A 27,321-nucleotide genomic window follows, 5' to 3' on the forward strand; every position below is an offset into this window, starting at 1 on the left:
GTTATTTGTTAACGTTAATGAGTCGGAAAGGTTTGCTTTTGTTCAATTCAATTTGAAGTTGGAAGGCCGATGATATTTTCCCAGCCATTAACTTACATCATAGGACATGTCAAGACTCATGTTTCTATCTTATTATAAGTTTCGAAACCCGAGAAATTGTTGATCCTCATTAAATTTTAGCTATAATTGGTACTCGAAAAATATTAAACATGAATAAAAGTTTTAAAATCAACGAGGTCTTCAATTCAAACAATTCCCGACAAATTTTTTTGTAACTTTAGTCTAATTTATGGATAAATCGTCATATCAAAAGTAAGAAATATGAGTCGAAATACTTTGTACGAATCGAAATTTGAAATGTTAGGAGCTCCCTCATATAGTCAAACCATCAGAAACCCTTTAAGAGCAAAAAGCACAAACAGTAATCATACCATTCAGCATAAACAAAAGACAGATGGCTACTATTAAAAATAGAGATAACATTAATTTCTAACACATTTTTAAATACTAAACGAGAAAAGAGCACTGGCACATCTTCCTCGGAGTTGCCACAAAATCCTACGGCTTTGAATTCAGATCTTTCACACTAGACGACATCAGACGACACGAGGACGACCAAAAAAAAAAAAGAAAGAAACTCAAAAACCAAAAATAGGATAAAAAAGAAAAAAAAAGCTATCACAATCAATAGTGACGATGCTCAAAGGCTGCCATTGTTGAACCCTCTCAGGCTTTCTCATTTTCACACTCTGTTGTCGTCAATGCCAGGTCAATTTGGAATAACCGATCTGGAAATAGCAATCCTATTACTGTGCATCAGCTCGATTTCAGACTAACGGGTTGCTCGCGGAGGCGTTGTAGTCGTTCATCATCCCGGTCCACGACGGTCCTAGGCCGTTGAAATAGCCATACCCGTTCTTGCTCGCGTCGGAGCAGCCTTGGTCTTGCCACTCCAGCGACAAGAGCTTCGGGTTCGGCTTCACATCCATCGCGTTGATCTGCTCCTGATCATGGCCCTGATCGTATGGAACGAGCATGTTCAATCTCTGGCAATTCTCCATGAAACTGTTAGCATTTCCGCTATGACCACCGTCGATGGCCATCCCGTATGGACCGCAGAAGCCATGGAAGCCCGGGGCCATCCCAGTCGAGCCACCGAGATCTCCGACCACGCCCATGTGAGGATGAGGGCTATCGCCGCTCAGCATGAAGTTGCTGTCGTAACTCATTACCTTGCCCTCCAAGAAATCGATGGGCCTCGGGTTCTCGAGCCCCGAGAAATTGTTGCCCGGGCCCGCGAAGGGGGCCCCATGGACGCCGAGCAAGCCGTGGAGGTGCGAAAGCTGCACCTCAGGCGAGAACGAGAGGTGGAGGTCGGTCGAGTGGTCGCCACGAGACGAGGACGCTGACGACTGCCCGGGGTGGCTAGGGACCCCATATCCTTGATGATCATTGTTGGCCAATTTCTTGCTGCTGGCACTGTTGTTGCTATTACTGCCGGAATTAGAGGCTTTCTTGTTCTTCCGGCAGCCGCCTCCGACGGGGATGTTGCGGAGGGTGCCGCCTTTGGTCCAGTAGCGGCGGCAGGTCTTGCAGAAGTACCGGGGCTGCGAAAGGCTGTAGTTGTTGTAGTAGCAGAACTTGGTGTGAGTGGATTCGCACCTGGGGCACTTCAAGGGCTGGTCGTGCTGCGGCCGGAGCCTCCTCTCCATCAAGGGCCTGGAGCACGCGAGCATGTCGCCTGAGTTAGGCGAGGACGTGTCCATTCCCGAGTCGTCGTGAAGAGTGCCCTGAGAAAAATCAAAGGACAAGAGAATGTGGAATGCGCGTGTCAGCAAAAACGCCTGTGTCATACTTATGCATCATCAGAGGTCGCAATAATGCAAGAAACAGACAGGGCTTGCTTTTGTCGTTTATGGAAGCAATAATGCAGCGATTATTAGCACGTACGGCTTCGAACTGTTACTGTCCTCTCTATTTATCTTGTTTGCACATCGAAGATGTACTTTCGCACGAATATGATGACCGGAGAACGTGACCGATTGTCACATTTTATCCTCCGTAACGCGAACAGCTTCCGCATTTAGCGAAACAACGTCTTACTCAGAGAAGCTCGAGAAAGAGGGGCTAGAGACGAAGCGTCGTTCTAGGATCTCAAACGGGTATCTGATGCGTGGAAAGGAAGGAAAGAAGATAAATCGACGATGGGAAACCTCTTCCTCGAGCGATACATGATGGCGAAATGGTCATGTTTTGAGCAATGCACACGGATCAAGCGCGTGTTACAGGGAGGTGGGGGGATGATGAGGTAATGATGAAAGGGATTGACCTGTAGCCAGTCAGATGAATCCATGCAGACTTGCAGGGAGGTGAATGCCATTCGGTGTTTGATGACTCCACTTTATCGAAAATTCACAACAGCAGACCGACCCTCCGACGGATCAAGATCGCGCATGCAAAGACCAGGACTGAAACCGAATCACTCCAGAAGAGAACTCCCCCAGATCATCGTTTCACTCCTCGGAGAAGCTTCTGATTATATAATGGGAGTAAGTGAGAGAGAGAGAGAGAGAGAGAGAGAGAGAGAGAGGTGAGTGGGAATGGCTTATGTGGGGATGCATGGAAGCACGGGTGGGGCTGTGAATAAGAAGGCGAGAAAAAGGCGGAGGTGTAGGGAGATGGAAGGAGAGAGAGATACGGTCTACGCAGCGTCGGTGGTATGTTATGTACGGCCGACATCTTGTGGGGCCCTACGCTGTCTCGTTTCTCCGTTGCCCCTCCCTCTATGGTGGGTCCGCCACTTACCTAGGAGCCAAGCAGGACCTATGCAAAACCCTGTCTCTATGTACACTTCCTTGGAGAATTCACGCATTTGACCTCAAGTTCTCAGCACTCAAGCTGATTGGGCCACGTTTTTCTCCATCCAGTTTTCTGATAACTACAGAGATAGACATTACTTAGTACTTTTACTCAGATTAGCTTACATATTGGTACAAATCAGAAGTATGATTAGAGAGTATATTCATAATATTTCCTCGCATCGAGCATTTAAATTCATCATAAATTGTCAATGTGTCTCGGACATGAGCTCGTTACATCTTGATTGAATAATTTTTAAATGAGGAAATTATCATTACCTTTGCACTTTGCTCGAGTCAAAGATCTCAATGTATCGTAGAGAGAGAGAGAGCATAGAGCAAACGGACAAGGGATTGTGGCCCACTAATGAAGATGGATATGGGGTCATCATTGGCCAACGGAAAGAGCTATGCGGAGGTCCTCAATGGAAGCGAGCGACGGGGCTAGTGGCGGTGGTGGATGAGCTACCATTTGAATTGATTAGGGGTCATTCTTTGGAAAAGGAAATGATAGACTTGCAAACACAAAACAATGGTAACCGATAATTTCTGGGTACGAAACGGTATACACAACCAAGAATCGAGGTACGACTACATGTTTCGAAAATGAATGCACGAAAGTGGTCAGAGGAGAATAAATGCGAGGTATGTTCTTGAATTTTTCTGAGCACGCACGGAAACATACATGTCTAAAAACTCAAAAAGTCCACGGAAATAACCCCAATTGCTCCATAGGACATCTTAGCTACAAACTAAAGGGATCGTCTGCACTCCCAACGCGAACGGAACATTCGGTGGATTTCGCGGTTCTCGTACTTTGAGAATTCGTATTACATAATCATGCCCATGTGAAATCGGGTGTAGTCTTTTGAAGCTCGATATGGGGAATATCTTATTTGGAAAAAAACGACAGTAGGACAGTAGGAAGGAGAAAGACAACGTCAGGAATAGCGGCTTCTTCGTCACGACAAGGGGGGCTGCTGGGGTCGGGGACTGACGTGACCGAAGAAGAATGTAAGGAGGGGAGGGAGAGAATATTTATTTTGGGGTTTCCGATAAAGCGGCAAATGACTCCTGCCCCCACCCTTCCCTCTTCCCCCCTTCCAGCCCAGGGAAAACCCAAACATCACTCCACTTGCGGGGCCCCCCCCCCCCTGGTGGGCCCCACTCGTTCGCCTCCCACAAGCAAGGCATATATTCCCCTCACGTGCCTCACGTGCCCTCCGCTTCTAGTCCTTCCTTCCTTTCGGCTCTGCTCTCGTGCAACGCCCCAAGCAAATCCACACCACCTTCGAGTCCAGCCTTAGACATTTCCATTCTCGTCACGGACGTCGAATGAGACTTGCGACTCATATTTTCAGTTGCACTTTAACTTGGATCTTACCATTTAACTAGTATATCATTGACTCGATGGCGATAAGTTAGATTGGATTTTTTTAGAAAAAAATGTCTCCCGCATAAAAAGATTCCTTGTGTTTTTAGATTGATCCTGTAAACTTATCAGACCCGTTATCCTTTCTTACTTGGAATAACCATATACATAAGAAATTCTCGGATGGCATGATTGCGATCCCCTTCAATCTTTACTATCTTGATTCCATGCTGCGTTGAACGGAAAGTTGTAAGTGAAAACGCAGCAATGTGGAGCCTGGTTCGACTTAAAATTGGAGCTCACGTTTAAATTAAATCAATTCCACAGTGGAGGTGCATTGTCCTGGGCACATATTTAGTAAAAAAGCTTTGTCCTCCAGGTTCAAAGTTCCAATCGACTTCCCTCGCCTCGGAATAAGTTTGAAAATCCATCCTTGCGGAAACGGACAGGCGGGTTTGGATCCATTTTTTGAAAACGAATTTGATCTTGACGCATGGACTTTATGTGCAGCTGCTTTAGGATTAAGATAAACCTGCGAAGATTCTTGATAGCTTGAACAACACACTCCAGACAAAACCAGGACAAGATGAGGATCCAAAGTCGGTCGTAACTTGTCAGGTGAATAAAGTGATGACCCGCCCTAGATTGTCCACTGACCTCGGACACACAGCAGTTGATTTAAAATTATTAACCTTGGCATGACATCGTCCGTTCATCACCATTATCATCATCCATGATAGAGGCTTTGTAACTAATATATATATCGAACGCCACGGATTGCTTAGAGATGTCATCATATTGTATCGACTTACCCTCATATCTGGTCGTGACAATGAGCGGTAATCTCGGGTTACTTGATCGATAATATGACATTGCCAACATGGGATATGTGCATGTTTGTGTGCTGTAGCTAGGAACTAGGTCATCGAGCTCGGTTGGTGAAGAATCCTATGTTAGGGAACGCTTGAAAACAAGTGGGTTCCGAGTTTCAAGCATATCTGTCTACCAGCCTTTGGAGTATCAAATCGAAATAGGCCAAAAAGCTCAAAAGGAGGAATGGCGTATGATGGCGAATGCATGTGTTTGCATGCGCTTTCGAGGAGATTCGTCGACTCGCAGTGCCTCTTAGCCGAATGCTTGTCTTTTTGCTGCTGCTCAAAGGAAAAGACAAGTGCCCTTAGGCACTTTAGCCATATGACTTGGGGCTTTAAAGTTTAAATTCTTCTCCTCCTTCTCGATCGCCATTACCGCAGAAATAGGAAAATCTTGAAGCTTAAGCTAGCGGGGTGAAAGCCAAAAATCCCTGGATTTTCCAATTTGCACCCACGTTTTGCTTTTTCTTTCTGTTTCGTTTGATGGGGGGGATAAAGGTGCGCAAAGGGCTCTCCACGCCACCATCATTCGAAAGTTTTTTTGGGGCTCCTTTCTTTTCGTAGATTAAATCCGGATTGATTTGTGGTCTCCCTCTTCTTTTCCCCCGCTTTCTTTTGTTTTTTAATTCCGCGAGATCTTTAACCATTTCGTGGAGATGGTACATGAACTTGTTTATAGTACTCTAGGATTTTACTTTATCGCAAACATGCGATTATGCTTCGAGTGTCGCTTTGGGGGAACTAACATGTACCACAAGGCCCATTGAGCGAGGTTTCCAACTTCAAAATAGGCGATAGGGTTGCAAATTAAGGTTTAATCAACTTTTGAATGAACGTCTTTCATCGCCTTAAAGAAAATGACACAAATGATCTATAAACTTTGATCAAATGTGTAATAGAATATGCAATGTGGTTTATGAACTTTTAATTTGTTCAATATAATCCATTGACTTTTGATATATGCTTAATTTAATTATTGAGTTATAAAAAAAGGTTCAATGTTGCCCTCAAAATTCACGGATCACGTTATACAAATTAAAAGTTTAAGGACTACGTTAAACAGATTAAAAGTTCATGGATTACATTGCATTTTAGACTAAAATTCATAGACTATTTATGTTGTTATCTCTCACCATAATGATAATCGGGCGTGTTATAATCAATGTATGATCTAAAAAGGGATAAGTACACATATACTTCCTTAATTGGATTATTCAAAGGCCCATGTAATTAGGGATTAAAATGAGAAAACAATACCTCGGCACTTGGAGAGCTACGGTGCCAAGTTTCTTCCCCTCCAAAGTAGAAAGGGTGAGAAGGAAAAACTAAGAGTAATTCTATCACTTGAGCAAATGGCAAGAGTTTTCCGAACAGCTATGGAATCTTCGATTCAAACAACGACACTATTACTTAAAAAGACAAGCTCAACATCCACAAAACAAACTAAAGAACAGTCGGGATTCAAATCGGCCTCAAACCACTCGACAGTAAAAAGCCTCGCATTTACCATCGCTATAGTTAAATTAACATGTGAGAGAGTTTTTCAGGGCACTCGTCAACAATTATTAAAACTCAAGCACTTTTCGAATGTAAATAAGCTGTCTCTGCATTGAATGTAGGGGATCCATCATGTCACCATAATTGTTTCGAATTTTCAAAGCATGATTATGAATATTTTCAAAATACTTAGCTATATCAATTTTTTTTTTTTTTTTTATGATCTATAAACCACTGAATAATCGCCCGGTGACGTAAACTCGGGGGTATTAGCGCGGGAACCCACCTCCTAGGGCATCTCACTTAAGTCGCGTAATGAGGGCGCGAAGTTTCGAACCTTTACCCTCACGGATGAAGGGTTGAAGCTCGAACCATCTAGTCTATTGCGGGGTGGGTTAGCTCTATCAGTTAGTGTGGAGCACTTTCTAAAAAGAAGTCATTGGTAAAATTCGAAAATTATGGAAACCAAGTGAAAATAATAAAAATGGTTAATATCATTATCAAATTTTTTAAGAAATTATCGAATTTGATGACACATAATAGTAAGTTTGTATAAAAATCCATATGAATTTAAGATAAATTTGTTAAAGGTGCATTAATTCAAGTTTTTGGTGATAAAAAATTACTTTGGAATATAATATCATGAATATACTAATGGTATTAACCCTGACAATAATGGAACTTGGGTACCTTTTACCCTCGTGTCGAGGCAAGGGCCTGCCGTCGATTCGCAATTGAATCGGAGAGTTTCGGCGCAAATCCGACGGGCTAAGAAACGGGTGGTCCTCGTGTCGTCTCCCTGACGCTGACGGTCGGGTCAATCGGTCAAGCTGTCCGCCTCGAAATCGACGCGGTCAAGCTCGCCTTCTTCTCTCCCCTCCCCCCCGTCTCAGACGGGGGGGCGGTGGGTGTGGGGGCCCACGCCAGATTCGATCAAACGTTGCTTTTGCTCGGGGGGCACGTGGATGGTAATGATGCGATCGGACAAACAAGCCCCTCCCCCTCCCCAAAGTAGGAGGTCTCACGATCCGACGGCGACTTTCTCGGGCTCATCATACAGCAGCAGATCGGAACAGTGCTAAAGCGACTTGGGGTCCTGCGGTTACATTCGCTTTTTCCATATTTGTATTTTCCAGTAAGGACACTACGTTTTTCCCATTTATACCTCTTTTCGTGGATTCGTTCTCTTTTTCCCTGTAGTTTTATTATGATGCGCGGACATGAAATGCCAATAATTAGATCAGTCATAGTGGATTATAAATTCATTTTCTTAACTTGTATTCGATAAGTTAATTTGTTGTATAAATTAGTTGTATTCAGTAAATGAGTCATGAATTGATTTAATATAAGTGTTAGATGGGGTTATAACTTATTTAGACTTAATCCATTTCTATGATATTTTCTTCACTCTCTCGATCTTAAGCTCGCTCACTTTGTATTTTCACATTTGTCTAGATGTGAGTTTTCCCAAATTACGTTAAATTTATAAGCGTTTAGTAAAATATGTTGGGTTGGGTATGAATCGTTATATTCCTATCGTATAAAAATTGATCAATACGAGATAAATGAATAAATTTGGGTTATACATTTTTCAATTCAATTTAACCCACTTGTTTGATGGGTTTATTTCTAATTTGGAAATCTGGGTGTTCCATCAATTTGACTTGGATGTGATCATTGCCCAAATCCAAACTAAATGGACTCGAGAATGGAGTCTCGTTGCTATTGAGACTCGTCTATATTGAAAGAGGTACATGTTCTGCAAATTGGGTCAAGCATAAGCCTAATCGAGCCAATTAGAGCTCCATGATTGCCCAGTCGTGTCACTCTTGTGTCTCTTTACCGTATAAACTTGTAATACTATTGCGGCATGGCTCTCGTTAAGTGGACTTCACATCGAATTAACTCGATCGTTGAAGAACCAGATCATTGGTTGGAGGTCCTCTATTGATTCACTCTAACGCACTGTTATAATTTACACGTTTAGATTGGTGGCACATTCGCTTAGCATCTAGCAACAAAAACCTATTGAGCTCACATGCATTAGACGGGGACTCCCACAGTGTTTTTTTCAAATCAATATAACCCGTTTTCCATAAAATCATTTCGCTTAACTGTCACGCAATACATATTCAAACTTACATTTTTCGGTCTAGTCAAACACATCGGATCATGATTAACCTAATCAACCAGGACGGTGTGGCGTCTAGGTGGGTATTAGTCGGTCTATAGGGTTTTGAATAACCGGTAATCAAATTGAGTTGGACAATTAATTAGGCCTGCCGTCGTAAGATGTATTAGCCTCTCCTGGACAGACCTAATATCTTTTGCAGTAGACAATGCTATTAGTAATCATCAAGTCTAGATCTAAAAGACTCGCTAGGGATCAACATTTCGTGGAATGCCCCGAAAAATTAGGTCCACGTGATAATCGGACTTGACGAGGCGAGGTGTACGATCACAATTGCCTTGCCACCAGGATTTGATGGTAAATCGGATTAAACATGTCCCATCGTTTGTCTTTCGGCACTGCTCGTGCTATGTTAAGTTTGACATATGGTCCTGTAAGTACTTCTCTACTATTTCTTCGGCGGAATTTCATAGCCAATGCCACGCTGTTTTAACACCGAAAATCAAGGTTTTCGATGAACTTTGCCGTGCGTACGAGATGATTGCGATAGAATTTACTTGCGCCGAGAGAGCACCACGTAATCATTTTTTCACCTATCCGTCGAGTCTTAAGTGTTATTGACTTCCTAATCGTTAATGTAGAACGAGAGAACTTGCACAACAGTAATTAGCCCATCGCAATGATCACGAGCTTCCTCACATGGGAATTCCGGTATTTCACGGTTTAGGAACGAGGTACACCCGTCTTGGGTTCGATCCGTCCATGGTTATTGCAACGCAATTAGTTGCACAGGAGCCTCCTCTCGACGGTCTACATAGTATTGGACCAGAATGGCCCAGGTCCGCTGGCAAGATGTCTGAACTGAAGTCCAAGAATTACCTTCGACAATTTCAAAAGGCCAGTAATCGGGTCGGGCTAAGATGGCCCACATGTCGTACAGGCCCGAATCGGCCCAAATGGTTTGGCTGATACTTTATTGGTTTCCTTTTTCGAAATTAATCCGTTATATATATATATATATATATGTATGTATATAATTATAATGCATTCTCGTCTTACGTCATAATCGACTAAACCCTCCCACTTCCCCCACTCTCCCCAAAAACCCTCTTCCCGCCAACGGTTTCGCTCTTCCGGCAGCGAGACGGAAGCCGAGGAAAGCTCCGGCGATCGGCCGGAATGGCCGCGACGGTCGCGTCGAGGGACGTTCAGGAGATCATCTCGAAGCTGTCTTCCGATAAGGCCAAGGCCCGAGAAGTACCGTCGCCTTCCTTTCTTTCCTCTTTCTTTTTTTCTCGGTAAAATGGAGGAATGTTAAACACGTTCGATCGATCGATTCGGGACTGTCTACCGCCGGTTTCTGTAACCGAACTAAAGAAGATATGGAGAATCGGTTGTTTAAATCGCATGAAGTTATCGTGGAGACCGAGTTAATTATTCAAGAAAATCCTGAAATTCCCGATCATTAAATCGTATGACGTTTTCGCGGAGACAGATTTAATTTTCAAGAACTGCGTTAATTGGTTGCACGGGCTTGTGTTAATCGGATAAGTTCGCATCTGTATCGTGTTGTGGTTGTTTGCTCGTTGGCCATTGAGGTTCCTTTTGATTTTGATACGTGTTGTGTCAATAGGAGGGAATCAAGTTGTTGAACATATGGTTGGATGGGGAGAGATCCTTTGGCTTCTGTAAATATCTCGGGCAAAACACTCTGAAGCTATCGTCGAATGAAGTGCCTCACTGTAAGCTATTGGTCTTATTGGACCTTCCCTTTTGCCCTCTCTCGCATGGCACTGCCTTCATTGAATAATGAGCGAAACTGAAAAGGCTCCAAATGGTTTGTGCAGCTGAAACATGGCCGTTTCTTGTCAAATTGCTCATCCAGTGCGTGTCATTGGAGGTGTCATCCAGCAAAAAGAGGTTGCCCAAGTCAACATATGCAAAATCTCTCAGAATCGTGGTCCAAAGGGCGCATGATACCAAGTTTTCAGGTTTTTCTTTCTGTAACCTGATTCAACGCGAGCTTGCTTTTCTTTTTCTAAAATTCCATTCTGATGATCAGGAAGTGAATGATAAAAAAAGCAGGAGATTTGACTGAAAGTTGTATTAATACTTCATTCCGAGGGCTAGTGGATGCAGGTATTTTTGGTATTAGGAGAGGGAAAGTTCAGGTGTAAAAGTGTGCTCCTGTACAGATTGTTATCTGGAATCACTTCTTTTGAGAATATGTTAAATTGAGAAGGTTAATTGTTAGCCCTTATGTTCACGGTTGCATGTGTTCCCAGCTCTATGCTTACATGAGATCACTACTTTCCTATGTCTGGTAGCTTTCATTTTCCAGTCCACATCAAGTTTTCTTTCCACTTGGTCAGTTTGTGAATCAACATTTTTCTTTTACCAGGCAATGATTTGCCATTGATATCTGTGGCGAAAATGCTGTTTAATCACATATGGGATGTCTTAAGCAATGTTCCAAGCTTTCAATCAGAATATGGGTTGATTCTACGGCATCTTTTGGTCGTCAGAGATTATCAATTTCACATGAGGAAGAAAATATATGGCAGTGAGTCCTGCTTTCATGATTTGTGTATCATTTTCCTCTTTTTGGTATGGTGAGCGGTTGCTGATCAGTTCATTTTCCACTTTCATACACAATGGCTAGACATGGTGCTTCTGTTCATGGAGAAGGTCAAGACAAGTTTGAGTGGTTATAATCAATCCAATGTCAAGGAGGAGGTTTTTCGCTGCATTTTGCTGCTGCAGTGTATGCTGGAAAATCCTCCCGGGGACTTCCCAGATAATATTAGGGAAGAGATCATCCACGGTTTTGTTAGGATATTCTCTTTTGTTAGGTCTCTACAAATTTTCTCTCTTGCCTTGATTAGTTGTAGCTTCCTATAGCAAATTCTGGGCATAAATTTTCATAAATTTTTGTTTCTTATTTTAGGGAAGAGGGCAAGATTGCACGCAAACTTCTTGAGTGTTTTAACATGTTTTTGCTGAAGGACGGTCCAAATTTAGGTTGTCAGGTGTTGAATATTCATGAGACAGTGCAACAATTTGTGTTACGTAATTGGCTGACTTCACGGGAGCGAGGTCTTAAGGTGCGCTGCCTAGCCAACTTAGAGGCTTCTGCTTCTTTCCTTCTTGAATTTGATATTCACTGAATATTGTCTTGCAGGATGCACTTATTTTGTACGCAAGGTCACAGCTGAATTTGACTAAAGAAGATGCTGGGAGGGGTCTGGTTGAACAACTTTTGGACGTTGTTTGTAAGGATCTCGATCAAAGCACTATCTCTACCAGTGGTGTCCCTTGGTGAAAATCTCTCTCTCCCCCCTTCCTTTTTCCTTCAACGCAAATTCTTTTTTCAGGGTAGTGCTTTCAAAAAAATGCTTTATTAAATGGGATCTACACTCAGGAGTGAAGTGGTCAAGGATGATAAATTCGGTATTCTTAGTGGTTCTTATTGTGGTTTGGTGGAACTGGCTGCTCTTCTATTCTATAAGGTACTTACTTCTTGGTCATCTCATTTTTGTATCTCCATGCATCTTGCAGTAATTGCCGTGCCCTGGACTTTGATTTTCTTTGTTGTCTAGGTTTGAAAGTCTGTCTGAAGATCTTGAGAAAAATTTCCTAGACTGGTGCAATCATGATTAACTTCTAGGACAGATCTTTATCTTCTGCTTTTAACACGTTAAACTGCATCGTATATCTTCGGGATGATAAAGGTGTTGATGTACATATATGCCAATATAGTTCCAGTGCACATATGGTAGGATGCATTGGTCGATCTATTGATATATGAATTTTGGTCCTGTTTCTGACTTAGAACTTTCTCATATGATGATTATGATTTTAAGCCTGAATTCTTTTTTCACCTGATGATTATTACAATTCATTGCTCTTCTAGTCATGCATCAGCACAAGCAAAGCACCATCCCCGGGAAAACGGATTAAAAGGGAACATGCAGCCATCCTTCTGAAAGAGGCACTAATGGAAGGAAAATGGTCATGGTGCGTTGTGTATCGACTTTTTTCAATGGAGTCTAACTTTTGGGGGCATGATACGGCCCAATAACCGCATTTTCTCTGACAAGCTAAACTTATCAGTTCATAGTTTTTCAAAATTATGCATCTTGTTTGAGCTGCTTAAGATTAAAAATTATTTTTTTCCTTGCTAAGTAGAGACAATCATGTTCAAAAGGTTGGGAGGTGCTATTACTCACCTATAAACAAACTACAAATGGTATTAGCATCAGAAATTTGAATAATAATTCCATGGTAATTGTCAATTTTGGTTAGTATAACATGACATTTTGTTTTTGAAACAATTCTTTTTCTCTTCTTAAATTTAAATTTTTGCAATAGGATGAAGTTCATCAGGAATTTCTTCATGCTAGCTGTTTTTGTCTCAATAACCATGATTAAAGGCATAAAGCCAGAGAAGAACACACGACTTCTAGTAATTCTAGAAGGGTTCTAAACCGGGTCCTACTAGGATCCATGCAGAGGAACTTGTGGGATATCTAGGTACTTTGATTTTAACTGCAAGGAACATTGAGGTATTTTGGAACAACATTGCACTGATGATGATAGGATGGGCCCAAGTAATTAAGAATTGTGACTTGCATCACTGGCAGATTGAAGGAGTACCTTTTTTGAAGTTTCTTTAAGAATTCCCCGTGCAGACTTGTCAGTGAAAATTATATCATGTCTGCATTTTCTTGATCTATAATCAATCCAATCTGTCATTTGTAGTTTTTGTCACTTCATACTGATACTTCCTCGCCATATCACAGGCATGCTGCGTTCTGTTGTCTTCTATTTAGATACCAGAGTTGTATTAGCACAGACCTTTTCACCTACTGGTTTGAGGGTATATGCGCCAACTTTGAAAGGTACCTCATGTTCTTTGGCTTTATTCTTTTCCCCCCATATATGCTGTTTGTTGTTGCTGTCCATGTTTATATTGCTTAGTTGCCCTACTATTCTGCATGTTTGAATCCAATTTAATGTCATACACCACATTATAGCAATATTCATGCAAAGGCAACCTTTGTCTATCATATTTTTGACTGATACGGTGTCATTTCATTTTTAGTACATTCTTGCGAGATGATTCTGAACAGTTTGATATTGAGTGGTGACTATTCTTTCTTCTGTCTGTAGCATATTTAAGCAATACTTTGGTAATCTCTTGGGTCCTGAGTCACCTCACTTGTTTTTAACACTGATCTTCTATTTTAATTTGGCAGTCATTGTGGCAGAAATGGTTTGATACACTAATTTTATGTGGATATTGTGGAGATTCATCATGTGTATTTGGCATCACTGTATGAATGTTTGTTGATATTGCAACACATAACTCTTCTTGAGTGCACGATAAAGCTTCAAGATTCTACCACACCTTATAGAGGCTTGAACAAAACAAAAATCTGTCATGGGGATTTGAAAATTCTCATCTTTCATTTGGCAGTGGTATTCTTCACATGCACATCTCTCGTGCATGTCTGGGACATGCAAAATGACACATATGACTATAATAGTTTTATGATCTGTAACATGGATAGATGCTCCTTTTTGGCACAAGCAAGATTGGGGCCATGGGTGTATGGCTTCCTTTATGCCATTTTATGCGAATTTTAAGTATTTTTGATTGATTTGAGGTCTTTCAAGTACCTTATAGGATGAATCAGCGTTAAAGGACCTGCTGGGGTATGAAGACTTTATCATATTCCAATAATGGGATAATATTCTTTGTGCTTTCATGGTCTGAATCAATTTTGGCCTAAATGGTTCTTATGTAAGGGGTATTGGCATAAAGCATCTTAGCATTTTCAAAGTTTTCTATTAATTGCTAACTGATGACTTTTACTGTATAATAGGATTATGAATGATGCCAACACAGAGCATAGTTATGGAGGTTTTCTGTGGACTTTGAGGTATATGATTTTTTTTTTAATTTTTTTATTTGACCAGTGAGGCTTATGGAATGACTGATGTGATTTTCAATTTCCTTTCATTAGGATATGATTCATCTCTTTATTAGGATGTGAGGAATATAGGAGTGACTGATGTAATTGTGCATGTCCATTAGAATTGTAGTTGTTCAAAATTAGGTTTGAGGACTTGGTGCTACAGGTCTCTAGAGTTACATAATTTTGTTAGCTGCATGTGCAATCATTTTATATGGGTAGAAAAACTTCTAGATGTTTATTTCCGTACATTTTGATTAATAATATTCCTTTGTAACTCAAGGAGTCTGCAGAAGCTATCTTCGCTGCTCTCACTCTCAGATTCACTCAATGAGGTAATTCTGAACCTTGGTCACAATGCATTGACTAGAGTTACTACTTTATTGTCTCATGTAAAATTTCTTTCTATTATTTTGGAAGCGTTGCTGATGAATTACCTTCTGTTAATTCCTGCTCAGACAAGACTTTATGTGAGCAAATAAAACCATTGACTAGACAGGATGTTGCTTTCTCTTTTTCTATGTACTGAAGTAGGGCATTGGCTCTCCACAATCTGAGAGTCTTGTGTCTTGCAGCATTCTTTTTTCTAATTTATTATCCATTTAGGATGATTTACTGCACACTGCAAATTTTTTTTTCTCCCTTTTTCTTTTGCTTGGTTGACTGTGTTAGGATTTAGAGTTGTTCACTTCTGTTCGGAAATGCAACTGGTTGGTACCAGGTGATTGCCCACGTATCTGTATGGGATTTGTTTGTTGCTTTGTTCAGAATTTCACGTGCATATTAACTAGGACTTTACTACATGGCATTGTATTTATGTAAATTAAAGTAGCTATCTTCTTTTGCTAGTTAAAATATTTCAGACATTGTTCGAAATTTATTGCACGGAATGATAACTGTTGACAATTAATGCGAGGTTCTTGGAGTTTTTACCTCTCTTTCCCCCTGTAAAAGCATGTCTAGACTGGAAAATGCACTCAGTTCCAGGATGAAACTTTTGCAGTTTGACTCGGGCTGGCAGTTGATATGGAACAGTCTGATGCATGGTTTTCCACTGTTCAGTAATATAACCATGGTGGTAAGCTTTGCTCATTGAATTTGCTTAGGTTTATAGAACTAATTCAAATAATGGTGTCATCATATTCATGAATTTCACACTGACGCTATCTACTTCCTCATCATTTTGATGAAGAATAAGATATGTTACCTTGTTACCCATAGATTTACTTGCTACTTCACCAAGCATTCTAATTATAATGTATCTTTTGTCATGTTTAACCAGAATTTCGTTTGGTGAGTTGTGCACTATAGATTCTTCATATGTGCAGAATAGATTCCTCATGAGAGCATATATCTTTTCTTAAATGCTGGTTCTGCAGTTCATCCATATTCTATGCAGTCTACTCTTTAGAATCTGTATTTTGTTGATGATTTTTTCTTGTGAACAATTAAGTATTGTCAATTAAAGTCACAACCTTGGTGAAGACTTGAGTTTTCCTTTTTATTATTTATTTATTTTTTAGTTTAATTTAATTATCTGAAGCTTTTGTTGAATTCAATAATGCAGGCTGATGCTGCTCTCATGCTTCTTGGGAACCTGATTTCAAGGGTTAGTGCGTGTGATATTTTTCTTGAAGATGCATCTTCTTTACACTGACTATTTTTTCATGTGGGGAGAATTTAAATGTTCTTTCATGTCCTTTTCTGATTCCAGGATCTAGTTTTTAGCTACTTAATACCTGAAGATATATGGGATCTAAGGTTATTCAAACGAACAATGTCAGAGTAAGTACGATGTTCTCTATATGCTGACAGGAATCTTCTGAGGACGTTAATGAAACTTCCATTATGGTGCTCAGCTTATTTTTTGTGGACTGGGCCTCCTTGGTTCAAAGTTTTGCATTCCAAAATGGCATGTTATCATTAAGTGCTATTATGTTGCTTCCTATCCATCCTCCCCCTTCTCTGCTTGTTTAAAAAAGCACCTGTATATACTAACATTGTATCATGAGAATGTTTGGGGTTTTGGTTTTTAAATATCGGATCCTTGACTATCTTTCATTCTTTTGCGCACTAATTGTGTGATTGCTACTTTCATATAGGTCTGTCTTGTATTTCATTTCCAGTTACTTCTCCAGGAAAGGTTCTCAAGTAAGTGTCTTTGACATTGTGAAGATTTTGGACTTCTTACATAGTAGTGTATTGCCATCCCTCTTACTTAGTTTGCTAGTTAACGTCTATCTGCTAGTTTACTGTTCCTAAGGCTGCTTCTCCTTTGGCTGTATTTTTGGCATGTTCTTGGTTATGATTTTTTTCAGAATTAGTCTTTCTTCAGATACATTTTTTGACTTTACATAATTCTTGCTCTTGGATCTCACAATTCTGCACATTGAACTTGAATGTTTTGCCTTCACCTGATGTTTTTCCTCTGGGTTGGGGGAATTTGCTTTTTTCCCTCTGGCTTCTTCCCTGCCTTTACAAGCTGCATGATGGTTATTTCAGCCCACATTTCCCTGAGTTTAGATGGGATTTCACTCTACACAGTCAAACTGAACCATTAACCAGTTTCCCTCAGTGTTGATTTCTTTTTATTCAATCAGTGCCTCTTTCTGCTTGATTATGCAGGTCGAACCCCAAGACATGTTACATCTAAGGAAAAAGCTGTTGAGAACAGTCTTAGATGGTCTAAGATGGAAGGTTTGTGTGCCTTAAGTTTCCAGAATTGTATATGTTAGTCATTTTAGGAATTTCTTCTGTTCAGCTTGATATGCTGGTATTTATAGGTAATAATGTACTTATTCATACATGTACCAATACTTATAGGTGATATAAATTTCTGGAGTATTTTGAGATCTTTGTGCTTTTAAATTTTGGATTAAACACCTGTATTTGTCTTTGCTGGCACCTCTTAATTTTTGTTCACTTAGCAAACTCATTATCGATTTATCTAAACCTTTTTTGGTGACTTACCAGGATTCAACCCTGTTTGATGAGAAAATTGTGCTGTTGTTGCCTGCTTCCATTTCTGCCCTTTGTTCTGGTTATGATCCATTTAAGTGTTGTCACAAAGGGACTCCTTCGTCAAACTGTCCTCTAAGTGATGCTGATGCTGTTGCCGGTGGAACCAAGGTAGGCAATATTGTTCTTGGCTGTGTTTTTTCTCTCACCTCCTTCTTTCCATCAGGCTTTTTGTCACAATTTTCTTGTTCCTTCTTTGAAACTTGACCTGGTTATAGAGAGAAGATCAATGTGACAATTTGCCTCACATTTTTGACTGCTCTGTGGAAGCTCTGACAAAAATTGACTCGTGTTGCAATAGGGAGGTTTGAATTCTGGTCTCTTTCTCTCTAATGGCTTTGATTTGCATAGTTCCTGGGCTTTTGTTAAAGTCTACAAATTTTAGGTTTCCCTTGTCCATCTGCATCAAGAAGTCCATCTTCCTCCTCGGCAGCTAAGAGAACTGCTGTTGCGTGACTTGGGGATTCATGTTGAAGGAGCTTTGGTGTTGGAGGATCCTAAAAGCAAGCCTCTGTCAGATATTTTCTTTGTATGTGCTCACTTGGCTAACTTAATATATGCCTTAAATTTCATCAGGTTTGACCCTTTCTCTCTACATTCTACAGTAGCAATTTTTTTTTTGAAGTTCATGTTAGTAATTTTCATTATTTAAGGTGCCTGACTATTGAGTAACATTTTAATTTTTTTTTTTCTCTTGGGTTGCTTTGTTGTTTTAGAGTGTGTTTTCTTTTCTGTCTTGGACTTTGAGTAACATTTTCCCTTGAATATACTAATATGCTTAGTTCAAAAGTACTTAGTTCTGTTATTTTGTCCTTGTGCTTCCTTGAGTATAATAATTGGGGACTATTGATCTTTGACTTGTTTCTGTCAAACTTGAATGTCGATCTCGTTTGATGTTTTCACTCCCTTCATTATTCCCTGTTCTTTTATTTGCTAATTATTGTCTTCCTTCAGACAAAGGAAAGAAGAAGTAGTAGTCCTATCAAATATGGCCAAATTCTTGGCAGAGCTTTTAAATAATGCTGCTGCTGTCATTGAAGAAGTCCAAAACGATGTTCATTCACAAGGTTGTTCGGGTTCTAGTGTGTTGCGTGATGGAACAAGTGCTATTTTAGTTTCCTTTAGAAGCTTTGTTTCCTCGCCTATTTTCAAAGAGTGGAGAAATGGAAATGCTCTAGATGCTGTGTCTAATAGGGCAATAAGCCAGTCCATTCAGAGGCTCTTAAGAGCATTGGTTGGTCTCTATGAAAGTAGAAGGTATGAAAGAAGCCCTCAGTCCGATGTGGGCTCATCTGCTGTTGATGTGATGCTTGATCAATATTCATGCCAAAGTGGTGGAGATAAGAGCCGGATTGTGGACATGGAATTGGATGCGGGCAAGGATTCTAAAAATGTAGATATTCCTCCAGATGGTGGGGAAATGACTTATGGAATATCATTTTCTGTTAAATGTTGGAAGCTGGGCATGATATCGCTGATATCATGCTTTTTCTCTGTGGAACCTGAAATGACGTGGGAAATTTTATGTGGTTTACTGAAAATAGAGTGTGATAGGAAGGTAAAATAGCTAGCTTACTTTTTCCTTATCTCTAATGTTCACATGTTTCCTTTAAGCTTATAATTTTTCCCCATTTTTGCATCAGGTGTCAGAGAATATTTTGCATAATGTTTTCTCGTATCCATATTGGTCTTCTGCAGTAAATGTTTTGGATATGGTGAGAGGATACTGGGCTCTTAATCTCTAGAGTTCCTTGAATATTTGTTCAAAGATACAGGCCAATTTTCTTGAAGAACTTTTTCTTCATTGAGTTTTAATAAGCTGTTTGCAGATTGTTATCTTTGTAGTCCTAGAACTTATGTTTAATGTCACAGGTGAATCTCCTGAATGGCATGATGGAGACGCAAGTCAATCTTAAGCTGGATTGTGGCAATATAGTAGCTGCAATTTGCACCTTCACAGGAACTTTGTTGCGTTTAGAAAGAGTCAGAAAAGATGGAGACTCTCTTGTGTTTTTTGGAGAAGAAGAATTTGACCAGGTTAAAACTTCTCTTCTGCACTCTGGATTTTAAATGTAAGGTCACGAATTGTAACATCTAATTACTCATTTAGAGCAACAACTTCTTATTCTACTTATGACTTTCCTCCAAAATCTGAAATAAACGAAGACATACTAAGTTTCAGAAGAATAAGAACAGATAATATCTGATTTTGCATGTCAATGATTGTATATATGCTAAACTGTTTCTGGTGTTTGCATTACATGAAAGTTGAAGTATGAGTGCCGTTTAGTTTGTACATTTGGTTAAAGCTCAATACAATTACCTTTCACCAAAAAAAAAAAGTTGAAGTATGAGAGGTGCAAAATCTGCGAAAGTTAAAAAGTATATGTCACCCCAAACAGAACAATTTTTTGTAATACAGAGAGAGATAACAATGGCATGAAGAAATTGTACTGTGTATATGTTGTCCAAAATTGGAGAAAGAAAAATATACAGCATTGGCTGACATGGTGTCTATTGTCTTGCGAGCTTAGCTAAATCTTACCTTGTTTTGTGAGTGATGTTTTCATCTTTTGCAGAGTTTGGCACGGCTCAGAGATATGGTGTCTGCAATTGCAGAAGTTGAACTTCTTGATTGGTCAGGACGTCTAAAGCTTGTTGACAGCATATGCAATTTGGTCCTAATATCTCCTAAAGTGGGTCAGGTAATTGCACCTTGTGCAGGCATCAATTATAGGAGACTAAGTTGAATTAGTATTGTGAGGAAAACTTACTCCGTATTATTCAATAAAGTTTAATATATATACATAAAAATAAATCTTAAAAGTGGTAAAGACTAATTTACCCTTCTTACTCTTAACACTCCCCCTCAAGCTGGAGCATAAATATTAATCATGCCCAGCTTGTTACAAATATGTTCTATCCTCCCATTACCCAAGGACTTAATAAAGATGTCTGCAAGTTGTTCGCTGGTTCGAATATGATTAGGAAGAATTACTCCACTTTGCAACTTCTCTCGGATAAAATGACAATCAACTTCAATGTGTTTTGTTCTCTCATGAAACACCGGGTTGGAAGCTATATGCACTGCAGCTTTATTATCGCACCACAGAGTCATGGGTACTAAATCTTTAAAGCCTAACTCAGTCAATAACTGTCGAATCCATACTAATTCACGCATCACTTGTGCCATGGCTCTATATTCTGACTCAGCACTGGAGCGGGCAACAACACTTTGTTTCTTACTTTTCCATGATACCAGATTTCCTCCGACTAAGGTACAATACCCAGTAGTTGAGGAAAACTTACTCCGTATTATTCAATAAAGTTTAATATATATACATAAAAAATGAACCTTAAAAGTGGTAAAGACTAATTTACCCTTCTTACTCCTAACAAGTATAATCAACTGTAGAATCCTTCAAGTTGTGGGACCAATACCAACTGTTCTAAAAGTATAAGCTGGATTTTGACCCAAGACTATGGCGTGGAAATATATAATGGGGAGGCAAATAAGGGGCTTGGAAAGATATGAATTCAGGATCTCTTGCTTTGATATAATGTGAGATTTTGTGGGACTACTTCAACTGTTTCAAAAACTTAAGCTGTTAGACAAAGGCATGGTTTGTAGTTCAATACTCTAACAATCCTATGACACATTAAACCTGAGATATGTTGGCCTGAATCTTAGGTTTAAAGGACTTCTTTGTTATTCCTTTGACCATCTTGTTGCTTAACCTTCTATGTTTACATTACTACAGATGTTGATTGAGAGACTGCTCACCATGCTTCGAGACTCTGACTATAGAGTAAGGCTGTTCTTGGCTAGACGTATTGGTGTTCTTTTTCAGACATGGGAAGGTCATGAAGAGTTGTTTGAGGATATATGGTCAGTTTACTTATTATTGTATTTCATTCAGAATTCTTGGACAAAATATGGTTGGGTATTGCGATGCATGTTATTGGATAGTGGATGCTGATGCGTTATTCCCTTTGATGTTTAGTTCTGTTAGGAACCGTGGAAAAAACACCATCCAACCTTTTTTTATTTACCTAGTTTTATGTGTATTATTGTCGACCAGATTACTTCAGTTGAGTTTAATCTTACCTGATAAGTGCCTTAATTTGCTGATGTCAATTTAAAACAAAGACTACATGACAAAACATTTTAACATAACATTATTAACTTATTAAGTATCACAACTGCAAACCTTTTGTTAATGTTGGTGCATCTTCTCATGTAAATTTTGACCATATATATATATATATATATATATATATATATATAATTTTAGTTACTAGCAAATCCCGGATAAGTCGTTAAAGAAAAATTGAATATCGTGGACAATTTTATCAATGGGATATGCATATATGTTCTTTGTTTGACCTGTCTTGGTCTGAAAATCTATCATATCAAGTATGGGCAGAGGTTTGGTTGATCTGAAGATTGTGTAATTCTCTACCTCCAGCCTTTGTTGTGGTACTCTATCCACCTACTTGGTCCTTTGCTAAGTTCATGAGCAAAAAGCTTCCCCTCCACCTACTACTTTCTCACCCTCTTCTCTCTCCCCTCATGATGAAGTGCCTAAATTTGCTGCAGTCTGACATTGTCCCTACTCTGATAGCCTACTTACGCTATTGCCAAGGTTCTCTTAAAGTCACCACTCCAATTAAGGAAACTTTGTTGGGCTGATCTCAGAAGTTTCTGCCATCTTACAACTCTTTGAACAAAATGTAGATTATATAAAAATTGCTGCTAGTACATCTTCCCTGTTTTGTTCTTTTGAAGAAGGATTTTATCAAATGTTAGGTCTTTAACACTGTTTTATGTGTGCATTAAGTAATTTCTGGTGATTTTTCCGATGGAGTCAACTTTCACCCCCTTTGCTGTGCTTGCGGTAGCTGTTGTTGAAGTCATCGACAGAACTAGAGGCGGTTATTTTTCTTTTGTAGTGGAAAGCCAAGTTGACTGAATATTTTGGATGTCACCAAGCAGATATAGATGCAGGTTTTAGTATTGGAAAGGCTTAATTTATGGAAGTTACAAAAGTAGGGTGTGAATTCCTTGTTTGGTAGACTGGGGAGCAATGATCTTTATTCCTCATTTTATTTTGTTACAATAACAGTTTCCTGTGCCATAAGGTGATTTTTTTTTTCCTTTTATCTTCATTTATGCTGAAATGAGTAACTTTTATTTGAATGCCATGAGATTTGAAATTGACTCATGCTCTTGATATGTCCAGCTCCAACTTTGATGTTCCATTGGTATTTTACTTGAAAGGAAAGATTGTCCCTGCAAGGGATGTATTAGCAGCTGGTCCACAGCCTCGTCCTATGATGGAAACTATCATCCTTACTCTGTGTCATCTCGCATTGCACAGTGAAAAAATAGAGCTCCAGGTCTGGTTGAGGAATCCCTAGAACTCAGATGGTTATCGCATCTGTATTTTCAATTGAATTTTCTGGTATTCTTTTTCAGTTGGTCTAGGTAGTTTAATGACTTGGCTTAAAAAGTGAAGGATGAATTTGTGGTCCAGATAATCTAATTATTGCAGTAAATCTTGTGTTGACTAATTGAAGGCAAATAGAAAAGCGGTTGAAGGAATTGAAGAATTTTTTTTCCTAATCCTGGAATCTCTGTACACTTTTTGGTGTTCAGTTTCCCAAAGTGTTTATGTTAAACAGCTTTTTGTTATCTATGAACCTGGCAAGTTTCCTGTTGAAAAGTCATTGCATCAGTGTACCTATATTTAAAAAAAAAAAAAAAAATCATTGCTTCAGTGAGTCAAGGATGTTGTTGACAAGTAGTCTTAGCACTCTTCTTAATACAAATGTATATTTACAAATCTAAGACGTGCAAAGTGAGTTATTGTGCCATAATGCACATGTCACAAGACATTTAGACGTAAAGTTTTACATTGCCAGAGCGCATTGGGTGCTATTTAACAATATCAATTCAATAGTAACTATGAGAATTTGTGGGACTTTTGCCAGCTATTCTTAAATTTTAAGCTTTAGATGAGGCTAGACTTTGGCCTAAGCCTAAAGTGTGGAAATATATGATTAGCTGTTAGATGAAGGCGTAGTTTAATGTTTAATTGCTCTCTTGCTCTGGTTTCTATGCTTCTTTTGGAATAGTCTTCTGATTTCCATCCCTTTTCTGTCTTGGGATTACTTGCCTCCCCTTCCCCCTTCCTTTTTTTTTTTTTTTTTTTTTTTTTCCAGTTCTAACTCGATCTAAACTAGAAACTTTGCAGGCTGTCTTTATGATATGCGTAATTTCCGCAATTGATCCTTGTCACAGGTAGAAGCATTCTACATTCCTTCTTATTTAGGATCTGACAATCTATTTCCCCCCTCATCTTTGCTCAGAAGCTTTGCTCCCTGCAGGGTGCTGGCAAATGCAGTGCTTGACAATTTGTCCAGAATGCTTCAATACACTACCAGGTTAAAGGTGACTGACATTGCCTTTTCTATCCCACTCCCAATCCGGAATCTGAAGTGCATTATGAATGCAATGGTGTATACCATTGGTTTATCATTGTTATTAGTGTCATCTGAATTCATCTTGTATATATTAATGATTTCTCTAATGTTGTTAATTACATAAGGATCTTAAACTTTTGCAGTATCTGGAAGAACTCATGGGACCTATCATCTTCTGCTGGGTTACTTGTGGCGTAAGTTTGGCTGCCCTTGTTGAGGTGATGCACTTTACTTTTGCTGCAAAATATTGATTGAATGCACTTAATTTGCCCTGATGATCCTTTACAAACTCACTTTAATGTTCTTGTGTTTGCTATACTGCTTATTATATGTCTTATCATACAGCTTATTATTATCAAGTGTACGCTACTTGAAGCATTTTACCTTTTACATCCTCTGGTCCTTTCCTGTGACCTATTGAGCTCCCTAGAAATTCCTTATATGGAATTTATTTAAAATCACCCCTGAAAGTGATTTAATGCTGTAAAAGTTAATCTAATATCACCGTTCTTGGGGTTTTCATTACCTGACTTGTGGTCTGATACCTTATAAGACAATGCTTTATCCAAAAAGTTTATGCGGTCAAGAAATGGGCCAAAAATCAAGAATATTTTATCATAATTAAATTTTTCTGTTCCTGTAGGAGCTTGCTCTTTGCATCCATTTTGGAATCGTCATTATCATTTCTTTTATTTTATTGCAGGTGAGACATTTTTTTGTTTCGGAGGTGGAACCCAGGTACTTTGTGCAGTATTGTTGTGATTGGCTTCTTCCAGCACTCATTCTGCATGAAGACAACAAATCTGATCTCTCCTGGCTTGCACAGGTATGATTTCCCTCTATCATCCTCTTATCTAGGTGGACAGTGAAGATCTCTTAATTAGTATTACGTATGGTACTTTTGTGCCATACATCTGATGCCTGGGTTTCTTTTTGTCTTAGCTGACTCGATCATTTTGATTCCAGATTTCTGGTCAACCTTTGGCAGTGTTGGTTCAAAATCACTTCGTCCCAATTTTTGCAGTTTGTATGGCTCTGCACTGCAGTAAAATTTCGGGATGGGAAAAAGGAGCAATGGTGCTCCAGCGTTATATTCTTCAGATTGCCGAGATTTCTGAGACTGCAAGGGACAATCTTATTAAAAAGCACATGGTTTGTTTGTTACTGTCCCATACAATTTTAGCTGTGGAATTTTGAATCAGATAGCCATACTATCTTAGGTCCTTTGATAATTGTAGTTGGTATTGTATTTCGGTCTTGTTAGCACTTAGTGTAGTATCACTCATATTAAGACTTCATTTTCTTTACATTTACTCTAACTCATCATTTTCTTTTACATTTACCATAACTCATCCACTAATGTATTCATGATTTAACTGGGGAATAACTGAATAGAACCAAAAGTTGAGAGAAATTGATAAAGAAATGTTTGATTTTTTCATACCCTACCGTTTCTGTTGAATTGTCAGGAGTACTTTTCTTTTCTTTGTGCTAAATGCTTTTTATGTTGATGCTATTTGTGGGCATTGCCTCTTTCAGTTAGGAATTAAGTTTAGCGACTGAATTAGCAATTCTGTTTGAATTCTGATTCTGTGAAGACTAGGCAGATTTCATATCAGGCATCTTCCCGTAGTGCTGTTTACTGTACTCTTTTATTATCTCCATCACTCTAACCTAAGATATTACCAGCAAGGGAACACCTTCTTTGGTACTCTGGAACTGTATCCTGATAATGCTTCATACTGGGAGAAAATGTTTCTACTGATGTCATATTTTGTTTGTCTGCTTGCCCGCATCATTTTGCTCTGGAGATTAATTAAGCATCTTCATTTTTATTTTCTAGGTGTCCATAGTTAGCCACCTGTTATCCCTTGCCTATGATGGGTCGGATCCTCCGCTTCCTTTCTTTTCCAAGGATAATATATCCTGTGCAATCCGAATGGTTGTCGACGGGTTCCTGGATCAGTACATGGCCTTCTCTGCACTTTTTGCTTAGTGCTTTTTGAATCATCTTGGTATATGTTCTCACATTTGATTGTTACAGGGGAGACTGTCCTTCAGCGGTTGGTGTTATGGATAAGATTAACATTTTCCGCCCTGATAGAGTTTTCATGGTTGTTCTTATTTTCTTGCACTTCAATTGATTTTCTTTTGAATTAACATGTTTACATTTTTAGTGAACTCATCTTATGGTCTGCAGTTCATAGTTGAAATTCATCACAAGGTCGCATCAGCGAGTCATCACAGGCACAGATGTCATAGGTTGGCTGAAATCGAAGTTCTTGTAGATGTATTGGGGCATAGAGTTGCAAGTGCAAGCACTTCAAAGTGAGTTTACTCATTATGCAATTTCTTTTCTTAGACTTTTGCACTGACAATATTGATGGGGGGGATCTCCTATCCTAGATAGCGTCATATTCACTAAGAAAAAGCTTCTTGTTGGGCTATACATTGGTGTGCATATGTTTATCCTTTTGTAGGAGGTGATCCTGAGGATGTTTGCATATTCTTGTTCTCAACAACTATGGAAGGAAGAGGCTCGCCTGCATGGCTTGTACTCTGTCCTGCATCAATGAACATAACTTAAAGTCAATGTATTTCTACAAGCTTCATTCTTCTTGCCACCTTATATTTGAATTTGGCATTTATACTAAGAGTACTTGAAATTGAGTGCATAATCTTTTACTCTGAAAGCTGAAGCTGTGGTAGAATGGTGTGAAATAAATTTTTCATCTTAACACTTCCCCTTAGACTAAGGCTGATTTGTTGATGAAGGCCTTATGTGTGTGAATCTGATGAGTGGAGTGAAACAGTAGTCAAAGTCCAATAAGTACAATTAAAGGGGAGCCATTAAATGGGAGAAAAGTGAGTGGAAGAAATGAAACTTGAGACCTTTGGCTCGATACCAACTTGAAATTAAGTGTGCAACCATTTAATAAAGGGAAGGAAGCACATAACAGACAAGTGAAGCGATAGAAGTCGAGTAAACCTTGGTGAACTGTGTATATTCATGGCGTTTTTTGAACTCCAAAGATCTTTATAAAGCAGAAGAGATTGGTAAGTAGGATCTCATGTAGTATTTTTCTGAAAGGAATGTTTTACCAACGCC

At 39.3% G+C, this 27,321-nt stretch overlaps 2 protein-coding genes across 4 annotated transcripts in view; one reads left to right on the plus strand and one right to left on the minus strand.

The window, feature by feature from the left end:
* Nucleotides 1-440: 440 nt before the first annotated feature.
* Nucleotides 441-2,613, minus strand: LOC104426266 (dof zinc finger protein DOF5.6). The gene is made up of 2 exons (XM_010039259.3): nucleotides 2,330-2,613; nucleotides 441-1,790 (listed from the first exon to the last, which is right to left on the minus strand). Exons 1-2 carry the CDS (start codon nucleotides 2,378-2,380, stop codon nucleotides 828-830), a joined length of 1,014 nt encoding a protein of 337 aa, XP_010037561.2. The 5' UTR covers nucleotides 2,381-2,613; the 3' UTR covers nucleotides 441-827.
* Nucleotides 2,614-9,801: 7,188 nt separating this feature from the next.
* Nucleotides 9,802-27,321, plus strand: part of LOC104426267 (serine/threonine-protein kinase ATM) — a 47,988-nt gene continuing 30,468 nt past the window's right edge. For 2 of the 3 annotated variants that reach the window (XM_039304292.1, XM_039304294.1), the window contains exons 1-34: nucleotides 9,802-9,987; nucleotides 10,364-10,472; nucleotides 10,578-10,721; nucleotides 11,132-11,293; nucleotides 11,393-11,582; nucleotides 11,678-11,834; nucleotides 11,912-12,048; nucleotides 12,152-12,239; nucleotides 12,644-12,747; nucleotides 13,533-13,631; nucleotides 14,619-14,675; nucleotides 14,992-15,043; nucleotides 15,712-15,786; nucleotides 16,276-16,317; nucleotides 16,423-16,493; nucleotides 16,811-16,859; nucleotides 17,334-17,405; nucleotides 17,682-17,837; nucleotides 17,945-18,031; nucleotides 18,112-18,302; nucleotides 18,681-19,284; nucleotides 19,370-19,441; nucleotides 19,599-19,763; nucleotides 20,306-20,431; nucleotides 21,488-21,615; nucleotides 22,970-23,126; nucleotides 23,984-24,030; nucleotides 24,117-24,180; nucleotides 24,356-24,430; nucleotides 24,916-25,038; nucleotides 25,179-25,364; nucleotides 26,056-26,177; nucleotides 26,257-26,326; nucleotides 26,413-26,540. In XM_039304292.1, coding sequence (XP_039160226.1) covers nucleotides 9,910-9,987; nucleotides 10,364-10,472; nucleotides 10,578-10,721; nucleotides 11,132-11,293; nucleotides 11,393-11,582; nucleotides 11,678-11,834; nucleotides 11,912-12,048; nucleotides 12,152-12,239; nucleotides 12,644-12,747; nucleotides 13,533-13,631; nucleotides 14,619-14,675; nucleotides 14,992-15,043; nucleotides 15,712-15,786; nucleotides 16,276-16,317; nucleotides 16,423-16,493; nucleotides 16,811-16,859; nucleotides 17,334-17,405; nucleotides 17,682-17,837; nucleotides 17,945-18,031; nucleotides 18,112-18,302; nucleotides 18,681-19,284; nucleotides 19,370-19,441; nucleotides 19,599-19,763; nucleotides 20,306-20,431; nucleotides 21,488-21,615; nucleotides 22,970-23,126; nucleotides 23,984-24,030; nucleotides 24,117-24,180; nucleotides 24,356-24,430; nucleotides 24,916-25,038; nucleotides 25,179-25,364; nucleotides 26,056-26,177; nucleotides 26,257-26,326; nucleotides 26,413-26,540 — 4,187 coding nt within the window. In that variant the 5' untranslated portion in view covers nucleotides 9,802-9,909. The remainder of the gene's footprint in view (nucleotides 9,988-10,363; nucleotides 10,473-10,577; nucleotides 10,722-11,131; nucleotides 11,294-11,392; nucleotides 11,583-11,677; nucleotides 11,835-11,911; nucleotides 12,049-12,151; nucleotides 12,240-12,643; nucleotides 12,748-13,532; nucleotides 13,632-14,618; nucleotides 14,676-14,991; nucleotides 15,044-15,711; nucleotides 15,787-16,275; nucleotides 16,318-16,422; nucleotides 16,494-16,810; nucleotides 16,860-17,333; nucleotides 17,406-17,681; nucleotides 17,838-17,944; nucleotides 18,032-18,111; nucleotides 18,303-18,680; nucleotides 19,285-19,369; nucleotides 19,442-19,598; nucleotides 19,764-20,305; nucleotides 20,432-21,487; nucleotides 21,616-22,969; nucleotides 23,127-23,983; nucleotides 24,031-24,116; nucleotides 24,181-24,355; nucleotides 24,431-24,915; nucleotides 25,039-25,178; nucleotides 25,365-26,055; nucleotides 26,178-26,256; nucleotides 26,327-26,412; nucleotides 26,541-27,321) is intronic. The other variant, XM_039304293.1, reaches the window with a different exon arrangement.

Source organism: Eucalyptus grandis, chromosome 11, assembly GCF_016545825.1.
Source record: "Eucalyptus grandis isolate ANBG69807.140 chromosome 11, ASM1654582v1, whole genome shotgun sequence".
Lineage (NCBI taxonomy): Eukaryota > Viridiplantae > Streptophyta > Magnoliopsida > Myrtales > Myrtaceae > Eucalyptus > Eucalyptus grandis.